General features: G+C 62.0%; 1 protein-coding gene across 12 annotated transcripts in view; it reads right to left on the reverse strand.

Annotated features, from left to right (window-relative positions):
* Positions 1 to 1,415: 1,415 nt before the first annotated feature.
* The window catches only part of JADE2 (jade family PHD finger 2), a 126,693-nt gene continuing 108,185 nt past the window's right edge, over positions 1,416 to 19,923 (reverse strand). For 10 of the 12 annotated variants that reach the window (XM_062189129.1, XM_062189128.1, XM_062189127.1 and 7 more), the window contains 6 exons: positions 19,741 to 19,908; positions 18,290 to 18,406; positions 16,427 to 16,891; positions 8,223 to 8,340; positions 6,403 to 6,531; positions 1,416 to 5,707 (listed from right to left, as the gene is read on the reverse strand). In XM_062189129.1, coding sequence (XP_062045113.1) covers positions 4,893 to 5,707; positions 6,403 to 6,531; positions 8,223 to 8,340; positions 16,427 to 16,891; positions 18,290 to 18,406; positions 19,741 to 19,908 — 1,812 coding nt within the window. In that variant the 3' untranslated portion in view covers positions 1,416 to 4,892. The remainder of the gene's footprint in view (positions 5,708 to 6,402; positions 6,532 to 8,222; positions 8,341 to 16,426; positions 16,892 to 18,289; positions 18,407 to 19,740; positions 19,909 to 19,923) is intronic. The other 2 variants (XM_062189136.1, XM_062189138.1) reach the window with 2 other exon arrangements.

Genomic DNA, 19,923 nt, shown 5'->3' on the forward strand with positions numbered 1-19,923 from the left:
CCACTGGTTCGAGTCCCAGCTGCTCCATTTCTGATTCAGCTCCCTGCTAATGGCCTGGGAAATCCGCAGAAGATGGTCCAAGTGGGCCCCTGCATCCACATGGGAGACCTGGAAGAAGCTTCTGGCTCTTGGCTTTGCCTGGCCCAGCCCCAGCCATTGCAGCCATTTGGGGAGTGAAACATGGATGGAAGACCTTTCTCTCTCTCTCTCTGCCTTTCAAATTAAAAAAAGAGAACAAAAAAACAAAAACTGTGGCTGTTAGTGCGCCCTATGTGGCTATTTCTGTTGAGCAAGGTGGCCTCAGGCCTGCAGCGGCCTTGGCCTTGGGCCCGCACTCACCAGCAGGGCCAGGTGTAGGGCAGGTGCAGGTCTCACAGCAGAACCCCTGCACGTCTTCCAGGCCACTGTGGCCTCACCAGACCACCATGGGCCTCGTCTTGTGTGGGCTGTGGGCAGAGGGGAAGGCTGGGTGCTGAGACCAGGGCAGCCGGCCACAGAGCTGGAAGCCCCTCGCCACAGCCGGGTGGCTGAGCCTCAGGACGGCACTCATTTCCCACCAGCGATGTGCTGAGTGATCCTGAGGCTGCCGGATCCTGGGGTGGTGCTGAGACAGGGAGGTGTGGCCTGTCAGGGAGGGGTCTCCCTCCACAGGCACCCAGGGCGCACCCAGCCCCCAGTCGAGGTTTATTTCCAGTGCCTCCTGCACAGTGGCCCAGGTCTGGGAGGAGAAGGAGTTCTCTGAGGCAGGTTGGCCGCCCCAGAGCCAGCTTCCTTCCCACGCAGCCTCCCAGTGGGCCTCGGCGGGAGACGACACTCCAGAGCCTTCTCATGGTTTGATGACCTTTGCACCTGCAGAGCCCTCTGCCAGCAACTGTGGACCCCTCAGGCCTGGAAAATGCAAGGCAGGGCCCTGGTAACAAGCACAGGACACAACCCTGCACGCTGGCTGGCAGTGAGGCCATTGGTCAGACATTGAATGAATGAATGAACGAATGAATGGCATCGTTTCCTACAGAGAAACCCTCCGTGAAGTCCCCCCAAGCCTGCATAGCCCAGGCCTCAGCTGCTCCCCGGAGTCGCCAGCGGACTGAGAGCGGCCTGCAGGTCTGGTTCCGTGCTGGGCGCGGCCTGGGTGCTCAGTGCACAATGAGCGAGTAACAGACCCAGGCAGAACCTGCAGATTCAGGGCAGACGACCCTGGCAGGCCCTCCTGAGGTCGCACAGAGAGGGCAAAGTCCTGCCTCCGCCAGGAGCAGGGCCTTGGGTCTCCAAACCACAAGGGCCAGCACGGAGGATCGAATGCAAGCCCGCCCTCGGAGCACAGCCCCACCCCCGCCATGCATCGCCCAGAATGCCCTCCGCCGGCCCGGCACACCCCGGCACACCCCACGGAGCCTCACACCAGCCAGCACAGAAAACATTGCTTTATTAACTGCGTTTGCCAACACACGAGGAGTGCAAAGGGCTCCGTGAGACACAGGCCCTGGCGGGGCCGGGATCCGGACGCCCCGGTGAGTGAGGACGGGATGGGGCTGGGAGCGAGGCAGCAGCGGCAACATGCAGGGCACAGCGGGCGGCAGCCACACGCAGGCCACCGTACATTCTATTGCTCGTTCAGGGGTGCGAACATGGACAATGTACAAAAAGGAGAAATAGGTCTTTGCGGTAATGAAAAATACATTTTTTCTCTACAAAGGAATCTTTTCTAATACAAGAAAATAAATATTGCAACATAAGCCAAAAATAATTTAAATTGCTCTTTTCAATATATTTTCAATATTTCTCTTGTATATTAACAAATGGCACATCACTTTCTTTGAAACAAAGACAGAAGGGGTCTCCTCCTGTGACATTCATATCACCCCCCCACCGCCCCCAACCATCCGGAGCACAGGTGTGCGACTGAGGGAGAAGGTGGCAAAGTGCCTTAAAGAAAACCGGAGGGCTCGGGCTCCAGCCCTGGCTCCTGGGCCAATATGGCCAGCCGGGCCGGGGCACGGGGGAGCGGCTCCCCGAGGGTTCCAGATCATTCTGCAGAGTGTCGGGCATGGGCAGAGGTTGGCCACACCTGGCAGGGAGCAAGGCAATGCCAAGTCCAGCTGCTGCCAGTTAGAGCCGGGCAGCTGAATCTAGGCGGACTGCCCCAGCCACAGACACGCGAACCCCACCCTCCAGCTTCCCCAAGGAGGCCGAGGCTCCTCTGCCACAAACGCTCACGCACGCCCCACAGGCGGCGCTGGTCTGAGACAGCGAGCATTCTGCCTTTCTTCTTCCCACTTGTTTCAAAATACAGTTACGACGCAGAAAAATACTTTTCCTTGCACATTATCCTTTGTCACGTGATGAGGGGGCAGGAGGTCAGGTAGGCGACCAGGACTGGTGGAAATGTGGGAAAACAGCCAGAATGAGTTACGGAGCAGCTGCTGCCTCCCGGCCAGGAGGCAACCAATGTGGGCAGATGTGGTCTCGGGGCGGCGAGGCCCTCTACACCGTGGACAGCAGGCCAGGAAAGCAGTGGAGGGGCCGTGGCTGATGGGAGGCAGGCCAAGGGGTCAGGGCCTGGAGACTGGCATCCTGGTCCCCCTGCGCCGTGGGGCCTCCCTCGGGGTGCAGGCAGCTGACATGGCAGTGAGGCAGCCCAGCGGCCAGCCCGCCTCCCACAGCCCGGGGCTCTGCCGGCCCCAGCGACAGCCCGAGGAAGGGCCAGGTGCTCTCTCCTGAACCCTCCACCGACCCCAGCCCCCAGAGGCCCCCACGGAGCCCGGTGGCATGGAGAGGGGAGGGGGCGCGGGACCGGCCCCCTGCACAGGGCTCGGTTGTTCTCTAAGCTTTCCGCGCCCTGCCTGCCATGGGGCCAGACCAGGCGGCCCAGCAGCCAGGCTCGGAGAGCTGCTGGGCCCAGGGAGAAGGGCTGTTTCAAGGCAGTAAACAGACTGGGGGTGGGATGCTTACGCCGACACTGCACTGGTCACTACTGCCCAGGCAGGCGGGCTGGCGGGCTAACTATGCAGTAGCTCCTGGCCTCCCAACGCCCAGGGCCCCCACGCTCACCCGCTCCCTCGGGGTCCACTCGGACTAGACACCCGTGCCCCTGCCTGAACTTAGTCAGTATCTTTGTTTCCTGTTTTGCGAAATTCACATGAAACTGAGTGTCCATGACGACTATGCCACTGTCGTACCTTGAGTTGTGGAGTCGGGGGTGGCCGCGCGGCAGGCTGTCCCCCGGCCGTTATTTGCTCTGTGTTCTTGGGTCAGGGTCGCGGGTGGGGGGGACCACAGGGTAAAAACGATTCCATGCTGGTTTCACCGTCGGGATTCTCCCCATGCTGAGTGCGAGTCCGGGGAAGCTCACAGTGCGCCCAGCCCAGGATCTGAACCCAACACCCAGCTCCAAGTGAGCAGCAGGGAAGCCTTGTCCCGCGCGCGCTCAGCCTGTCTCCGTGCGTGTGTGCGTGCGTGTCTCCGGCCTTTGTCGCTCGAGAACTCCCTTGACAAAAAGTCCAAGTGACAAGTTGTCAGGTCCGGGCTGTGCTGTGTTATGGTCAAAATATTCTTTGGCATCCATAGAATGATTCGACTGATTCACTGGACTTTTGCAAGGTTCTTGCTGGAGATGTTCTGGCTTCACCAGTGGCAGAAGTGACCCCGGAGTAATTCATAAAAGAAAAAAACAATGTTTTCACGGAATTCCTTTTTGTTTGTTCCCTGAGCTATCACCCTGGGGCCACTCCACTCGGCTCTTCAAAGCCACACCTGGGACCTACATGGGTGGGGCAGGAGGGTGGGGTGGAAGGCAGGACCGTGGGGGTGGGGCAGGGGCAGGGCACGGGTGGGAGAGGGGGTTAAGGCTCGGAGGGACGGACAGAGAACACGGGAACGTCCCCAGACTTTGGCCAGCCCCAGCGGGCCGGCAGCGGCCCACCCAGGGCCCCGGGATCCCACTGCCTGTTGGAAGGAGAGGTTTCCAAGAGGAAACCAAGGAAGAAGCTCATCTCTTAGCAGGACTAGGAAACTTGAAAAGGCGAACGGTCCGGTCTGGTCAGCTCTGGCTGGGAGTGACCGGACTGCGGCCAAGACTGGCCCCGGAGGAAGGGAGCTGGAGCCCCAGAGTCTCTGCGGGGGGCTGGTCCGAGTCCCACGCCCCGGCTGGGCACTGGCCCTCCCGGGCGGCCTCCTGCACTGGAGGCCGCTGTGTGGGAGTCCCCTGAGTAAGCAGCACAGCTCAAGGATTGTAGGAGCCCCTTTCCAGAGCCGCTGGGCCGGGCGCTGCGGGGGCAGAGCGGCGAGGGGGGGGGGGCGGGCCGGGCAGGAGGAGCTGCCGGTTCCCCAGGAACCCGCAGGCCCCTGCACCCCGTCAGTGCTTTCTCAAAAACAGACTCGTTGTGCTTGTGACAGTGAGCAGTCTCTGGCTGGGGGTCGCTTATTGTATTTCCTTGGGGACCAGTGGAGTGCAGCAGGACCCCCCCCCAAAAAAAAAAAAAACGGGCCCCAGTGGGATTTGGGGGCAAGGCGGGGTAGGCCTGGGCTGGCCCATCTGCCGTGAAATAATGCCCAAACGACAGTCTGTGTCACCCAGTGGCAGCGGGCTGGGGTCCTGAGTGCTTCTCCTCGCCTCTGGCCAAGCCAGAAGCCCAGCAACATGGCGTGGGCCGGGCAGGGACGGCGCCCAGGACCTGGCACGGTCCCGGCGGCCAGAGCAGTGGAAGGAGATCTCTAGGCCAGCACAGAGGAGACGACAGTGTGGAATTCAAAACTCGCTTGGAATTAAAAAGAAAACCCACGAGAGCGACGGCCTCGAGGGTCTGGGACACTCAGCAGAGACTGGAAACGGCAGTTGTGACTGGGCTGAGGCCGTGGGGGGATGGGGTGCCCGGGGCAGGGCCAGGGGTGAGTTACGAGGCCAGCACCCCCATGCGGACCACCTCATCAGCCCCCGCCTCCCGGGGCCCTTGCTGCACCGCGCCAGCCTCGGCTTCCACGTCGGAGTCGCTCATCTCTCCGTCAGAGAAGTAGCCATCAGTCTCGGGATCCAAGTGGAGGCTGACCTTCGGCCTAGGGGCCGTGGCAGGAGGTGGTCCTGTCCCAGCATCGGGCCTGGCGCCCGGCGATCTCCGGGACCCCTTGCTCTCTCGGGGCGGCCGGAGCCGGCCCAAGGGCTTGGGACTCACTGTAGGGCCAGGCACTTGGACATTCAAGTCGGCGGCCATCAGGGCCTCCTCGTCTGGGGTCTCGGGGGCCGGCGGTGGGGGGCTTTCGGGGGCTGCTGGGCCGGGAGAGTCCCCAGCAGCAGGGCTGGACGGCAGCTGTGAAGACGTCCGCCGCGGCGGCTTCCTGGCGGGCGGCCCCTGCCCGCCCTTGCCGCTGCACGCATCCTGCGCCCAGGGCTTCTTAGGGGGCCTGTCCGGCGTCGTCCGTGGGCCAGGCCCGTCCGGGGGCGGCGGGGGCTTCTTCTTGGCGGGCAGGCGGGTGCGGCCGCGGGCCTTCCTGGCGGGGTCGCCGGGCCGCAGGGAGGGGTCCCGCATGAAGCTCAGCAGCGTCTCCTCGTCCTGCAGCAGCTCCTCCGACAGCAGCCCTGCGGCGGGGTCCTCGCGGTGCCCGTTGTTCAGCGACCACTCGCTCATGGCCATGTTCTCCGCCGTGATATGTACTGACTGTGCCAGCCAGCTGTTGAAGAAGGTGCCGTCGATGGGGAACGAGGTGGACAGGCCTGGCAAGGGAGAGGAGGCGGGTGAGACGCCGCCAGTGGTATCCCTCACCTCTTCCAGGAAGCCCTCCCAGACAGCCCCAGCACAGCTGTGCACCTTTCTCTCCCCTCCCCTCTGGGCCAGACCCAGGCAAGCAATCTGCTCCTGTCCATTCCCCTCTGCCAGCAGCACCAGAGGGCGGGGTCCATGCCACACATCCCCTTCTCCCAGGGGACATCCTGCCCCTGCACTGGAGCCACCTGCAGAGTGGCTAGAAAGTGAGAATGTGGGCTGCCCCTTCCCATGCTGGTGAGAGGACTTAACACCCAGCACAGAGGCAGGGAGGCCAGCAGAGGGCGCCGGATCACTACGCACACTGCCCACTAGGGCTCTGGAGCAGGAACTTGGATAAAGGAGTCAGCAGGGTGCAGCCAGTGACACTGGGCTTCCCCACGGACACCCAAGTTGTCACTTCCTTGATGCTGTGTTGGGGGCAAGGCCCAGAGGGGGCCCCAGACTGCTCTCAGGATGCGTGGGACATCCTGGGAGGCAGGACCCCGGAGGGCTCCTGGAGGGCACAGGGACAACACAGACCCGCTGGACACTGGGTAGCTCCAGGTGAGCGCCCGACAAGGAAGGGCCTGGGTCTCCTGCTCTGTGGGGTCGGCATAGGCGGGGCGATAGCGTGAGCCTGCATGGCAGCAGGGCCCTCACTCACCCAGCTGCCCCAGGACCGAGTCGGGCCCGGCCTTGGCTTTCTCCTTCTTCTCGGGGCTGTCTTTGGGGCCCTCGCGGCTGCTCCTCCTGCACTCACTCTTCTTGCCCTTGGCTCTCCTCCCGGAGCGCTCTGCAGGTGGATGGGAGGGAGACGATGACCCAGAGCAGCGACGACCAGCACCCTCCCCCAGCCAGCGCTCACCCTCCTCGGTGCTGAGGCAGGGGACAGCTGGGCTGGGAGAGTGGGGTGACTGCTGCTGCTGCCCCTGAGGTGGGCACAGGGCCACGGAGGCGGCCCCTGGAGCGCCAGGGCCATGTAGTCCAACCCACATGAGCCCCAGGCCTTGGGAGAGTCTAGACAGGCCAGGTCCCGAGTGCCAGGCCATAGAGGTGGACAGAGCACACCGCGGGGCCTCGCATCTGGAACTCAGGGAGTCAGGTGCAGGGCAGCCTGGGCTGCGAGACTCCTCCATGGCCCCTGGGCCGCACGCAGGAGGGCGTCCTGCACGGGACTGAGGAGAAGGCCGGGGGTGTGGCCGTGGCTCTGCAGGAGCTCCCTGCACAGCCTCTGGCCAGGCCATGGGCTCCTCCTCCCTACCATGGGACTGATGCCTGGATACAGTGTCTCAGGAGTCTGAGCTCCTTGCCCAGGCCACACGGCCTCGCACACCTGGCCCTGGTCCCCCTCGGCTCCCGCCAGGTGCCACATCCTCCTTGTGCCCAGCTGCAGCGTGCCAGCTGCACGCCAGCCTCTGGTTTCTAGGTTTCCAAAGATGCTGGGTCTTCGCCTTGTCCTCCACTCCGTGAGCTCCAGGCCCAGACATCACCTCCGGCCCCCAGGCCAGGGGTCAAGTGTTACAACTGCGGGGGCAGGAGCTTCGCCTGGGGTGAACTACTCTCCTCAGCGAACCGCCCTGCCCTGAACAAAGGGTTGCCTGCTGCTGCGCCTCCAGGCCCACCACGGGGCCACGGACCCTCCCGGCTCTTGCCCCGCCCGAGATGGGCTGTCCCAGCATGACCGCCTCCATGAAGCCTTCCTGGATTCCTCTGTCCCGGAGCACTGGATGCAGCCTCCAGGACGCCACTTCCCTTTCTACATGGCGACCTCGCCGAGGGCAGGAACCCTGTCCCTGGCCAGTGCTCAGCGAGTGACCAGACAGCAGACAGGGAGCCCGGAATGCTTCAGCCACCAGTCTGGAGACAGGGTGAACTCTGCATGGCTGTGACCCGCCCCGACCCCGCACCCAGACTTGGAAGTACCCGTTTCTTAGTCACTGCCTCCAACCACGGCCCTGCTGCTCTCCTCCTTCATCTCCCTACCTGACCCAGGGCTGATGTGGCAGGGGCAGCCCTGTCCCAAAATCTGTCCGCCCCCAGCTGGGTCTGCCGCCCGGCAATGCGACATCGGGGCGCAGCTCCCGCAGCTAAAGCCGCGCTTCCTCCCAGGCACTCTGGGAAGGGCCTGTGCACACCAGTGCTTCGGCCTCTGGCCTCCCCATCTGCTAAACGCATGTGATGGCGAGAGAAGAGAAAGAGCGAAGCCTGCGGCTGACCCAGGGCCCACATCCCGCCGGGCAGCTCCGGAAACACCGGTGCCCAGCGGACCGGAAAGCTCTCTGCAGGCAGGTCTGGTGCCCACTACCCACCTGCTGGCTCCTTGCTGCTGACACACAACTAGGATTGTCCAGGCCTCCTCACTGGGTGGTGGAGGCTGGCGGTGAGTGGTGGCCCCTGAGCCACACGCACACCCCTCCCCGGGACCCAGGCCCACATGGACACACACATGGTGGCAGGCGCGCGCGCACAGGACGGTGTGCCTACCTCGACTCAGATCCTGTTCAATGAGCCTCATCTGCAGGTGGAATATTTGCTCCTGGAGCTTGCAGATGGCGTGCTTCGTCCTCTCGCGCCTGGTCACCATGTAGCACAGGTTTCTAACCTGGGGAGACACAAGAGACGGCCCACCTTACTCACAGCAGCCGCTCCGGACAACCCGGCACGCGGAGGCCTCCACACTGGGAGAGAGGCCAGGCCGCTTGTGCAGACCACACCCAGGGCAGAGGCCGCCACCACCGCTGACACTGCCTGCAACACCTGCGAACCGACTCCCAGACCCCACGTGTGTCCTGAGCCCTTGCACGCGTCTCTGACCCACACCACAGGGCCAGGCACGGCCTCGGCGCTGGGTCCTGGCTGAGCGCAGCACGCAGGGAGAGCGCCTGTGAGCGCCCCAGCAGCTCCACCTCCCTCCTCCCGCAGGCCCTCGCTCCTGAGCCAGGTCAGCCACACAGCCCGTCTCCCGTCTCCCGTGTCCACAGCGGCCGACGGCTCAGGGGGGTCCTCCCAGGCCTCCCAGGGGAATTCTTCAGCCACAAGCACCAAGGCAAAGGCCACCACCTATCCAGGGCACAAACGGTCCGCACCTGGAGCCACGGTGAGCCCCAGCCCAACGGCTTGAGCACATAGGTAGTGCTGACCACCTGGGTACAGCTGGCGGTGCCCCGCGATCTGAGCCGGGCCCACAGCGCTCTGGCCAAGACTCCCACACCCACGTGGCCACAGTGGCACGACTCCTCAGCACACAGGGCAGAGGCCTCGGGAACTCCCTTCGGCCGGCTGGGAACAGCCCCACTCCCCTCCCCAGGCCTGAAGACCACCCCCAGTTGGTCAGAAGCACGTGGTCCATGGCCCAGGCTGCTGTCTGCTCCTCTGACATCTGCCGCGGATGCAACATTCGTCACCAGCTGCTCCCAGGGCGGGTCACCCTTCTGGGGCCAAGACCAGAACCCGTCCCTGGGACACTTCCTTGGTCTGCAGCTCAGGATGGAGCCTTCGGCAACACAGACAGCTGGCCCTTGAACCCGAGTCCTGCCAGGGTCTGTGCACCAGGCAGGAGTCGGTCTGTCTCCTTCTGGGGTCCACCTTCAAGGCCGAGTTCAGTTCTCACATCTCAAGCTGCCTGGGGAGTGACATCTGGTTCCTGTTGGTCTGTCCTGGCCCGCAGGTGGCGGTGGGCAGGCATCCGCTGGGTGTGACCGTCCCCCCCCCCTTTCCTGAGCCTGGCGGTTGTACGGGAGGTCACAGAAGGCAGCCTGCTCCAGCCCCAGGTCTCCACAAGCGCATTCCATTGCATTCCATGCCAGTAACGCAGCCCCAGCTGACACCACGAACACGGGGCCACGGCTCCATCCACCACTGAGCCCCGTGGCCAGCACAAGTTCCCAAGGGGCAGCCCTTGCCTGCAGCCATTGGGGCCAGCCGTTGAATCCTTGCTTTGGCCTCCCAGCACAGCCCAATGTCCTATCAAACCATGGCCTCCTCTCCACACCTGAGCCCCCTGATGCTGGGCTGGAAGGGCTCTCGGGCTCACGGTGGAGCACTGGGGTCCCTTTCTTTGCAGGGTTTGTCACCCAGCAGGGCACAGTAACTGATCAGATCCTGCCAGGACCTGGTAGTCCTGACCCAGAGCACCGAGCAAGGCCTCTTAGACAAAGGAGCAGATCACGCAGCAGCTGGGGCACAGCACAGGGAATCCTGGGACGGCCAGGCAGGGCAGGGTCAGAGCCGGATGGTGTGGCTACGGTGTCAAGGGGACCATGAGCAGAGGCATGGCAGGCAAGGGAGGAGGGGGCTGGCACTGGGACTCGGGCCCCTGGGACCACTTCCTTTCTAGTGGTCACACAGCCTAGGGGCAGTGAGGACAGTGGGGAGAGGGGTGGGGATGGATCGTGGCGACTTCAGAGGCTGAAAAACCACACAGTGAGCACGGAAGCAAACTGGCCAATGCGTACAACATTTCAAACATTTTTTCCCAAAACTTATTTATTGGAAAGGCAGATTAGAGAGACAGACAGAGCGATCTTCCGTGCACTGGTTCACTCTCCACGTGGCTGCAATGATCAGGTCTGGGCCAGGGTGAAGCCAGGACCTTTCTCCAGGTCTCATACGAGGATGGTAGGGGCCCAAGCACTTGGGCCATCTTCTGCTGCTTCGGGAGCTAGAGGGGAAGTAGACCAGCTACGACTTGAACCAGCACTCATATGGGATGCTGGCATTGGAGGTGGTAACCCCTAGGGTGACATGGCTTAAAAAAATGTTAGAGGGGCCAGCACTGTGGCGCGGCGGGTAAAGCCATCACCTGCAGTGCCGGCATCCCATATGGACACCAGTTGGAGACTCAGCTGCTCCACTTCTGATCCAGCTCTCTGTTAATGCATCTGGGAAAGCACTGGAAGGTGGCCCAAGTCCTTGGGCCCCTGCATCCACGTAGGAGATCTGGAAGAAGCTCCTGGTTTCAGATTGGCTCAGCTCCTGCCATTGTGGCCATTTGGGGAATGAACCAGCGGATGCAAGACCTCTTTCTCTCTCTGTCTCTGCCTGTATCTCTGCGTTTCAAATAAATAAATAAACAAATCTTAAAAACAAAACAAAACAAAACAAAAAAACCTGCTGCATGCTGCACCGGCATCCATGTGGGCATCAGTTCAGGTCCCGGCTGCTCCACTGTGGACCCAGCTCCCTGCTAATGGGAAAGCAGCAGAGGTGGCTGAGCCCCGCCACCCACGTGGGAGACCCGGATGAAGCTCCTGGCTTCAGCCTGGCCCAGCTCCCGCTGATGTGGTCATTTAGAGTCGCCCAAGCATTTACCCTACCCTCAAACCCAACCTCCAAAGGCAAGAACCAGAGAGAAGGCCCAGAGCTGCAATTCCTCCGTGGAGAGAAGCAGGAGTCACGTGTCGTCACCCCCTGGTACCACCCACAGTGCTCCAGCAAGTCTGGAGACAAGGTCACGGGGTGGGTGGCTGCTTAAAAATACACAATCCCAGAGCTGGGGCTGTGGCATAGCAGGTAAAGCTGCTGCCTGGGATGCAGCATCCCATATGGGTGGGTGGCGATTCAAGTCCCAGGCACTCCACTTCCGATCCAACTCCCTGCTAATGCACTTGGGACATCAGGAGAGGATGGCCCAAGTGCTTGAGTCCCTGTACCCCCATGGGAGACCTGGAAGAAGCTCCTGGTTCCTGGCTCCCACCTGACCCAGCGCTGGCTGTAGTGGCCATCTGGGGAGTGAACCACTGGATGGAAGCACTGTCTCTCCCTCTGACACTTTCAAAATAAATAAATCAATCTTTAAAAAAGAAAAAGAGCACAGATTCCCAGGGGAGAGATCAGCCTAGCAGTTAAGAAACTAGTTAAGACGGTTGTATTCCTTATCAGAGCACCTAGCTTGCTATCAACCCATTTCAGCTTCTGGGGTGGGGTTTCGGGCTCCAGGCTTCAGCCTGGCCCAGCCCAGGCTACTGCACCAACAGATGGGAGTTCTGTATGTCTCTCAAATCAACTTAAAAAAACCATTAATTAATAAAAATGTCCTCTCTGGGGGTGGGGCCCTCAAACACACATTTCCCACAGCACTGAGGCCAGTGAGGTTTGACGACACACCACAATACAGGAAAAACATTAGAACTTCTACTGGTACTTTTTTTCTACCCTAGTAGAAGTTCTGACTATATTTGTTTTATAATACACACTGGTGAATACAAATGAGATAATTAAAGGACAAGCAAATTAAGCCACTGCTTAGGATGCAAACATCCCATTTGGGAGTGCCAGTCTGAGTCCCGGCTACTCTGCTTCTGATCCGACTACCTGCTAACGTGCCTGGGAGCGCAGCCAGGTGATGGCCCAAATGCTTGGGTCCCTGCTTCCTGGCTTTGGCCGGGCCCAGGCCCAGCTGCTGTTGCAGGCATCTGGGGAGTGAACCAGAGGGTGTGGAATCTGTATCATTCTGCCTTTGCAACAAACGGATAAATACACCCGCCTTCTCTGTGAACCCAGCACTCCTGGTTGGTACACTGCTCACACTGTGACCCCGCCCCCCAGTTTCTCCCAAGAGTCTTAGAGACATAGCTACGCTTCACTGAATACTGCATGTATGATTCTTTTATCACAATGGCTTTTGTGGACAACGCACTGCTCTCTCCTAGATGTTCACCCAAGCTAACAGGCTCCTCACGCTGTCAGGTTTTTTTTTTCCAATTGAAGAAAAAACATTGTAATAAAAAAAATAAACAGTACAAAAATGAATCAAACAGAAAAGTCCCCAGTAACTAGGGCAGGGATTGGTAGCTCAGGTTTTCCGACGTGATGAGTTTGTTTTCCCATCAACGAGCTTTGCAGACAGAGCTCAGGTGTGGGGTTTAGGGGCAGGCAGGCCTCCGGCTGGGTGTGTACAGCTAAAAGGGATCCACACTGGACCCTTCACGCCTGGGAAATCTGGTGGTCCCTGGAGGGGACCTGCAGATCCAGAGCTCAGGAGGGAGGTGGGTGCTGGAACCAGACCCTGACTCAGGGTGAGGCTGGGAAGTAGGTGCTGGAGGCGGAGCCTGGGCTCCAGCCCTGAATGCCCCCTGGGGTTGAGGAGCATCTGCGAGGGGGCGGGGCCCAGACAGAGCATCGCAGCTGAAGGAGTTCACCACCAAGGCGCTCAGAGCCTGGGGGTCGTGGCTGCAGAGGCAGGGCTGCTGGGTGGCCTGGGTGGACGGCTCTGGGATGGGGTGGTGGTGGCAGGAACCCGGCCAGAGTGGGACTCTAGGAAGCAAAGCCACGTGGGCCTCCAGGAAACAGCTGGGGGCGAGCGTGGAGGAGCTGGGCGGGAGGGTTCCATCTGCAGACAGAACGAGCCAACGCTAACCTGAAGAAAAGGGAGCTGCGCAGAGACCCCCCTCTGCCACACCACGTGTGGCCTGCAGGGAGGCAGAGCGGGTCCAGAGGGCTCTACCGTGAGGAGGCGCGGGCCTGGGCGTGAGGCTGCCAGCAGGAGCGGGAGAGGCAGGGCCGGGGAAGTCCCACGCAGGGACAGGGCTGTGTCCTGCCCCGGCTGGCTAGCAGGTGCCTGGGGACTCACTCGCTCAGCACCAGGATCTCCTGGGGCAGGGCATGGCTTCTGTCCTGCTGTGGGGCAAGAGCATGTGCTGCGGGGGGAGGGAGGGGGGTGACAAAGGGACCTCAACGAGGCACTGAGGACAGTCAGCAGGGTGTGGCCAAGCCACAGGGAGGCAGGTGCCAAGTGCCCGAGGGAGGGGGCAGGCCCCCGTTCCCGCTGAGCCTCTGCTTGAGGGAGGCAGTGGCAGCGTGGCCCTGGGGAATCCCCGGCTGTCTCCAGTGGCGTCTGAGGGCTATCTGCACTCTCTGGGCGCCCCCTTGGGCCAGGTCAGGCCCTTGGCTCGGCTCGTGGTGAGATGTGGAGCAGCGGGCAGCAGCTCCCTGCACAGCCCGCGTGCCTGCACGGTTGCTAGGGGACGCAGCCGGTGCTCGTCGGGCTGTCAGTGCTGCAATTTTTTTGTCAGCTGTGAATCACTCTGGGAGGCTGCAGTGGCCGTGTCTCCCGAGCCGCCTGGCAGGGCTGAGGCCTACAGCTGAATTTTTAGGAAAAGCCCATCCTCCAGGCCGACCATAAAGTGGGATTGCACACAGGGAGCAGTCCTGCCCCCTCCTCCTCATAGTGGAAACCCCACGGCGTGGGAAAATCCGTCAGGGAGGTACCTGACTCCTGGGCCCAGCACTGGGCCTCCCAGTCGGGGCGGCGTGGAGTCCACCTGTGCGGCACAAGGCCGGGCCTCTCTTCTTCCAAGAGGCAAACTCCTGGGGGCCACAGCGGGGCCCACCCCCAGGGCCTAGAGTGCAGGGCACAGTGCCGCCTCTGTCCCACTTTCCAGACGCAGAACCTGAGGCTCAGAGAAAGGGAAAGCGAAACAAAGAAGGCACAGAGCAGGCCATGCTGGCAGTGGACACGGACCCAGCCCACCCGAGGTCGGGACTGCAAGCCCTTCCCTGCCTCCCAGCTGGAGCGAGGCCCACGCTGGCTCAGCGCCCAGTCCCAGGCTGGATCCTCCGGGCTGCTGGCTCCGGGCCACGGGCAGGGCCCGGCCACCCCCCACCGCGGGGCTGTGTGGAAAGCCTCCCCCGCATTGTCCGTTCACTCAAGTCAGCGGCACGGGGCCACGGCACCGGAGCCTGCTCGTCACTGCTGCTGCCGGCCCCGCCAGGCCCCTCCCAAGCCCGGGCAGCGGTACCGGCTTCCTGGCACATGGGTGAGAGGGGGATGCCCACCCCCTGGAGGTGGAGGGCTCTATGCCCCTCCAGAGGGGTCTGTGCAGCAGCTCTGGTTGCTGGGGGACCCGGGGCCTGCACCAGCCAACCAGTGCCAGCGACCTGGGGCCAGGCGGCTGCCAAGGGAGCTCCTGCAGCCTGGAGAATGAGGCAACATCTCTCTTCCTGACCCCAACCCCTCCCCCACCCAGGTTCAAATCCAAATCCGAGCTCAAACTCCAGGAAACAAGTTCCTGTGAGGCTTCCTGTCACGTCAGCCCTGTGGGCTGTTTCCTCAACTCCAGGACAGCATGGGGAAGTCCTCCCTCCAGGCCCTTTGTCCAGGGCCTGACTACCCCCCACAGCCCTGCCTGCGGGGCCAGGGCCGGGGCCTGGTGGCAGACAGCAGGAATGCGGTCGGGGGCCAGCACTGTGACGTGGCGGGTTGAGCTGCCAACTGCAGCGCTTCCAATCCAGCTCCCTGCTAATGCACCCGGGAAAGCAGCAGAAGATGCCACCTGCATGGGAGACCAGGATGGAGTTCCAGGCTCTTGGCTTTGGCCTGGCCCAGTCACTGCGGCCGTCTGGAGAGAGAACCGGTGGATGCAAGATCTCTTTTTGACTCTCCCTCTTTCTGTCACTTTGGCTTTCAAACAAATGGAACAAGTATATATATATATATATATATATATATATATATATTTTTTTTTTTTTTTTTTTTTAAAAGACAATCAGTGGTTTGCACCGTGGATCCTTGGAGCTGGGACTCAGCTTTGGTCTGAGAAGGGCTCCCACACTCCTGCTTCATGTCACGGGCACTGGGCTGCCCAGGTGGCAGCGGTGGCTAGGGACATCAGCCTCTCCCACCTTCACCTCTCTCCTCAGACCTGATGGCATGAAATGGACTCCCTCCCAGGCCCCAGAGCAGATCCCTGGGGTGAAAGAGTGTGGAGACGCTGTGTTATTATTACCCCATGCAGAACAACACTTGCCCAATGTTCTACCCATTTTATAGACCTGCCTGCTGAGGCCTACATAAGAAGAGCAACTGCCCCTGGTCACAGAAATCTCCCTCAAGGCTTCTCCACCAGGGCCTGAGAGTAGGGAGAGCGAACGTGCCTGCACCTGCCACGACACCTGATGCCGTCCCGCAGGCTCTGGAGCCCTGGAACTCAATGTAGCAGAGAGAAGAGAGCAGAACAGCCCCTGGGGTTCAGGGGGCTGTGCCACAGATCCAGGATCCCGCGTCCTCTCAGCCCCCAAAGAACCATGCACCAAGGCCCCTTCTGTCCTGTCTCCAGCACACGGCCAGGAGGTTGAGGCAAACCGTCCATTCCGCACCCACCTCCAGGAGGAGGGTCTGGAAGTCCCCGCTGTGGGGCGTCGGCCCCTGCTCAGCACATTCCGCTGCTTCCAGGCGCACCTGGGTGCACCGCGCTGGCTGCTGCCATGCCAGGCCACACAGTTCTGGAGCCCACACTCATGCCTCTGTCAGGCAGCCCCGGGGAGCCACACCTGTCCACCCGCCCTGGCCCGCACCTGCCTGCCAGGCTGGTTCAGCCATGCTGCCTCTCCCCAGCCCAGGTTCTCAGCACCGCAGAGCGGAGCCCCAGTGCCTTCGCACTCGACTCTCAATACAAGCTCAAGTGTTAGGACCAAGCAGGGCCAGACCAGGTGTCTGAAGCCTGGGTCCCGGCCCTAGCCTCCTGGCCTTGGCAGGGTGCCCAGCCTTCTCCAGGCCTGCAAGAGCACAGAGAGAAGAAGCCAATGCAAACTCAAGAGTTACATACAACCTTGTCGGCTGCATTAAGTATCAGTCAGCCTAGACTGCCCGAGACCCGGAAGCCACGGCTAGCTCCTGGGCAGGCCTGCCGGGCCGGAGCTCCGTTTTGAGTCTGGCGTACAGGCGGGTGAGCGGGCAGCAGGGTACTCACCCTCTCCAGGTCCTGCCGCAGGTGCGTAAAGAGTTTCAGGCGGCGGTAGAGGACGTCCTGTTCCTGCTGGGCCAGGTTGTCCACCTCGTCAGTTTTGGGGGTCAGCAGGGGCTGGTTGGCGTTGGCTTTCCTCTTCAGTTTCCAGTACTGGTAGATGAAGTCCACCAGGGCTTCCGCCAGGTCCAGCCGCTCGGCCACCTCGGCCGGCTCCACCAGCTCGTAGAAGTCTTCCTCCAGCTGCTGCAGCCGCTGCTTCCGCAGCGTCACCTTCTCCAGGTCCTCGCCGGCCTGGCTGGCCTCCACAGGCTCGGCTGTGGGCTCGCCCCGCGGGCCGCCATCACTGTGCTCCTGGCAGAACGACTTGAACTTGACCTCGTCATTGTCTGCTAAGATAGTCCGCATTTCCAGGCCATGGTCAAAGGCGCACGTGACATGGAATGCCGTGACACAGGAAGGCATGGAACACTGGAGGGAGAGGAAGGGCAGTGTCAGGCGTGAGGGCAGCCCTGGTGGGAGAGGACGTGGGGCTGTCCCCAGGCTCCCCTGAGAGCACAGGATGCTGGTGAGACCCCGGTGCAGGTGGGGACAGAGGAACTGGTAAGGTGATGGGAGCAGCACCAGCTACCCAGGGGAGCCGGCGGTCAGGGAGCACTGGGAAAGCCCTCTGGGGACATGCTGCGGTTTTACACGGGCGAAATGACTTGGGCATCAGAAACCATAAAAGAGGCCGGCGCCGTGGCTCACTAGGCTAATCCTCCGCCTTGCGGCGCCGGCACACTGGGTTCTAGTCTCGGTCAGGGCGCCGGATTCTGTCCCGGTTGCCCCTCTTCCAGGCCAGCTCTCTGCTGTGGCCAGGGAGTGCAGTGGAGGATGGCCCAAGTGCTTGGGCCCTGCACCCACATGGGAGACCAGGATAAGCACCTGGCTCCTGCCATCGGATCAGCGCGGTGCGCTGGCCTACAGCGGCCATTGGAGGGTGAACCAACGGCAAAGGAAGACCTTTCTCTCTGTCTGTCTCTCTCTCTCCCTATCCACTCTGCCTGTCAAAAAAAAAAAAAAAAAAAAAAAGAAACCATAAAAGAAGGAATTCCAACAAGAGGCAGACACTGGGGTCACGGCCTCCTGTGCAATCTAAGGCGGGGACCTTTCTCCTACAGCAGGAGGATCCCCGCTGGGGCCTCTTGCTTGTCCTCGGACCCAGGCAGCTTGGGGCTGGACCCCCTCACCCAGCCTCGGAGGGCTACCGGCTTCAGTGCTAACACAGCCAGCTGCTGGCAGCCACTGCCACCGCTCTCACAGACCCTCGGCGAGGTGTGCCCCATGGGTGAAGGTGCAGTGTCAACTGTGGCGAGGGACAACGGACGGCCCCTCTCACTCTGCACCCTCAGCGTGCCTGGGGCATTCTCAGCCCTACTGCAGACCCTCTGGGGAGCGGGCCCAGCAATCCATCGGGCAGGTTTTCCAGGGAACCGTGACTCACCCCAGAGCTTGGGAAACCACCGCACAGACAGAACAGCGCAGCCACGCCCGTGTCAGAACTCTATGAACTATGAAACCAGCAGAAGTCTGGTTCCCGCCCCTGCCACATGCCAAGCCTGACAGCTAACGTGCGGGCAGCGTGCGCGCGCTCACCAAGCACACACACGCCAGCTCCAAAGCCGGGGCACTGCACGCTCCGACGGAGTGGCCAGCCTTGGCTTCCGGGGCACCCCCTCCCTGGCCCGGGAGGGGTCCTGGCTCTGGCCCCAGTCCCACATCTCCCTGGCCCAGGGTGGTCTGTGGGCAGGGAGGGTGGGGGCGGCTGCCCGCTTCCCAGGCGTCACAGGGGCGCCTCCTGCAGCTGGGGTGAGGTGGGCCGTGTACCTGGATGCAGGTGCCCGTGCACTCCTTGCAGAGGCTGCAGGACAGAGCCCAGCGGCTGGCTGGGATGTGCGAGATCTTGGTGATGGGCTCCATCTTCTCGGGGCAGCCGATGCTGACCTGGGCAGGACACAGGGAGCTGCATCAAGGCCCCTCGTTCCCAGCCTGCCTGCACGGGTTCCCCCACACGGGAGGGCTCTCTGCTGAAACCGGGCAGTGGGCAGCGGGGGCGGTGACCAAGCCTGTGAATGCCTACTCCTTCCTCGCTCCAAACAAGCATGGCTCCAAGATCCGTGTGCCTCCTAATACTCCCAGGCTGACCTACAGCTGAGGGTCTGAGCGGGTGCTCAGCTGGGACTAACCGCCCGTGTTTCTGCAGGTGTGAGAGTGCACAGCGTGTGTGTGGCTGACTGGGTGAGCGTGTGTGCCTGTGGGGGCCTGGGGACAGAGCTGCCTCAGTGTGTGCGTATGTGTGTGCATGTGTTAAGGGTACACACATGCAGGGGTACACACAAGCACCTCCTCTATTCTGCACCCCAGCCTTCAGGTTCTGGTTACAACCGGGGCTTATTTTATGTACTTTGGGCACAAAGCAAAGGCCTCCACGTAGTGTCTCCTTGGGGGGTGGGGTCCTAGGGCCCAACCTGGCCAAGAGGCTGTGCCTTTGCTGAGCGCCGCCTATGGGGACTGGGCACAGCCCACGGCATGGCCCCGAGGCAGGCCACATCTGTCCCCCATTGCCCACGGTGGAGGAGGGAAGAGGCCCCCCAGAGAGGACCCTATCAATTCTCCCCTCTGCTGTGCCCAGCCCAGGGTGCATGCAGAGTTCATCCCAGCCTTTGTTTTGCTGCCACTCAAGCCTGCAACGTGGGCCCAGCAGGGGCCAGCAGACTGCGAGTCCAGGAACGGGAAGGCCACGAGCTGACAGGGCCACCTGGCCTGTCCCCGGGGACAGCAGCACTGCTGTGGGGCTTCAATCTGGGTCAAGGCACACAAAGGCTGCGGCCGAGATGCCTGCGAATTTCGGCCTTTATGGAAGATGGGGTAGGGTGGGTCCCGGGAGCTCCCCTGGGTCTGTCAGCCCACGGCTCTCCCACCTCGACTCAGACATGGCCTGCCCTTCGTCCCAGCCCCAGCCCCAGCCACAGTGGTCTGCTGGTCTTTGAGGTCGGCTGGGTGACTTCTGCCTGCGACGTGAACTTGACCTTGGTGGGAACTACTGCCTCGGTCTGCTCGGACCCCACAACCCGCTTCCCTGACATCCGGGGCCCGGACTTCCAGGCAGCAGACCCACCTGCTGACTCCCCCAGCGGCCCATAACCCCACTGTCCAACAGAAACGCCGGAGCTCTGGCCAGGTCCGCAGGAAAAGCTCCCCACGGGCAGGTGCCTGAGACCTGCCCAGGCCCAGCTCTGAGATCCACAGACGCCTCCCCACAGCCCCAGCCTGCCCACCTCAGGAATCCACAGGGCGCAGCTGACGTGCACCCACTTGGTCCCGCTTCTGGTGGGCTTCAAGGCTCCTCCTCGCTTGGGGCAGAGCAGGCACTTTGGCTGGACACCCAGGGCGCAGGTCCGGCACAGCCAGCTGCCCGTGGGCACCTTGAGGATCCCGTAGCACGCCTGGGGAGACAGCGA

Source organism: Lepus europaeus, chromosome 4 (genome assembly GCF_033115175.1).
Source record: "Lepus europaeus isolate LE1 chromosome 4, mLepTim1.pri, whole genome shotgun sequence".
NCBI classification, from domain to species: domain Eukaryota; kingdom Metazoa; phylum Chordata; class Mammalia; order Lagomorpha; family Leporidae; genus Lepus; species Lepus europaeus.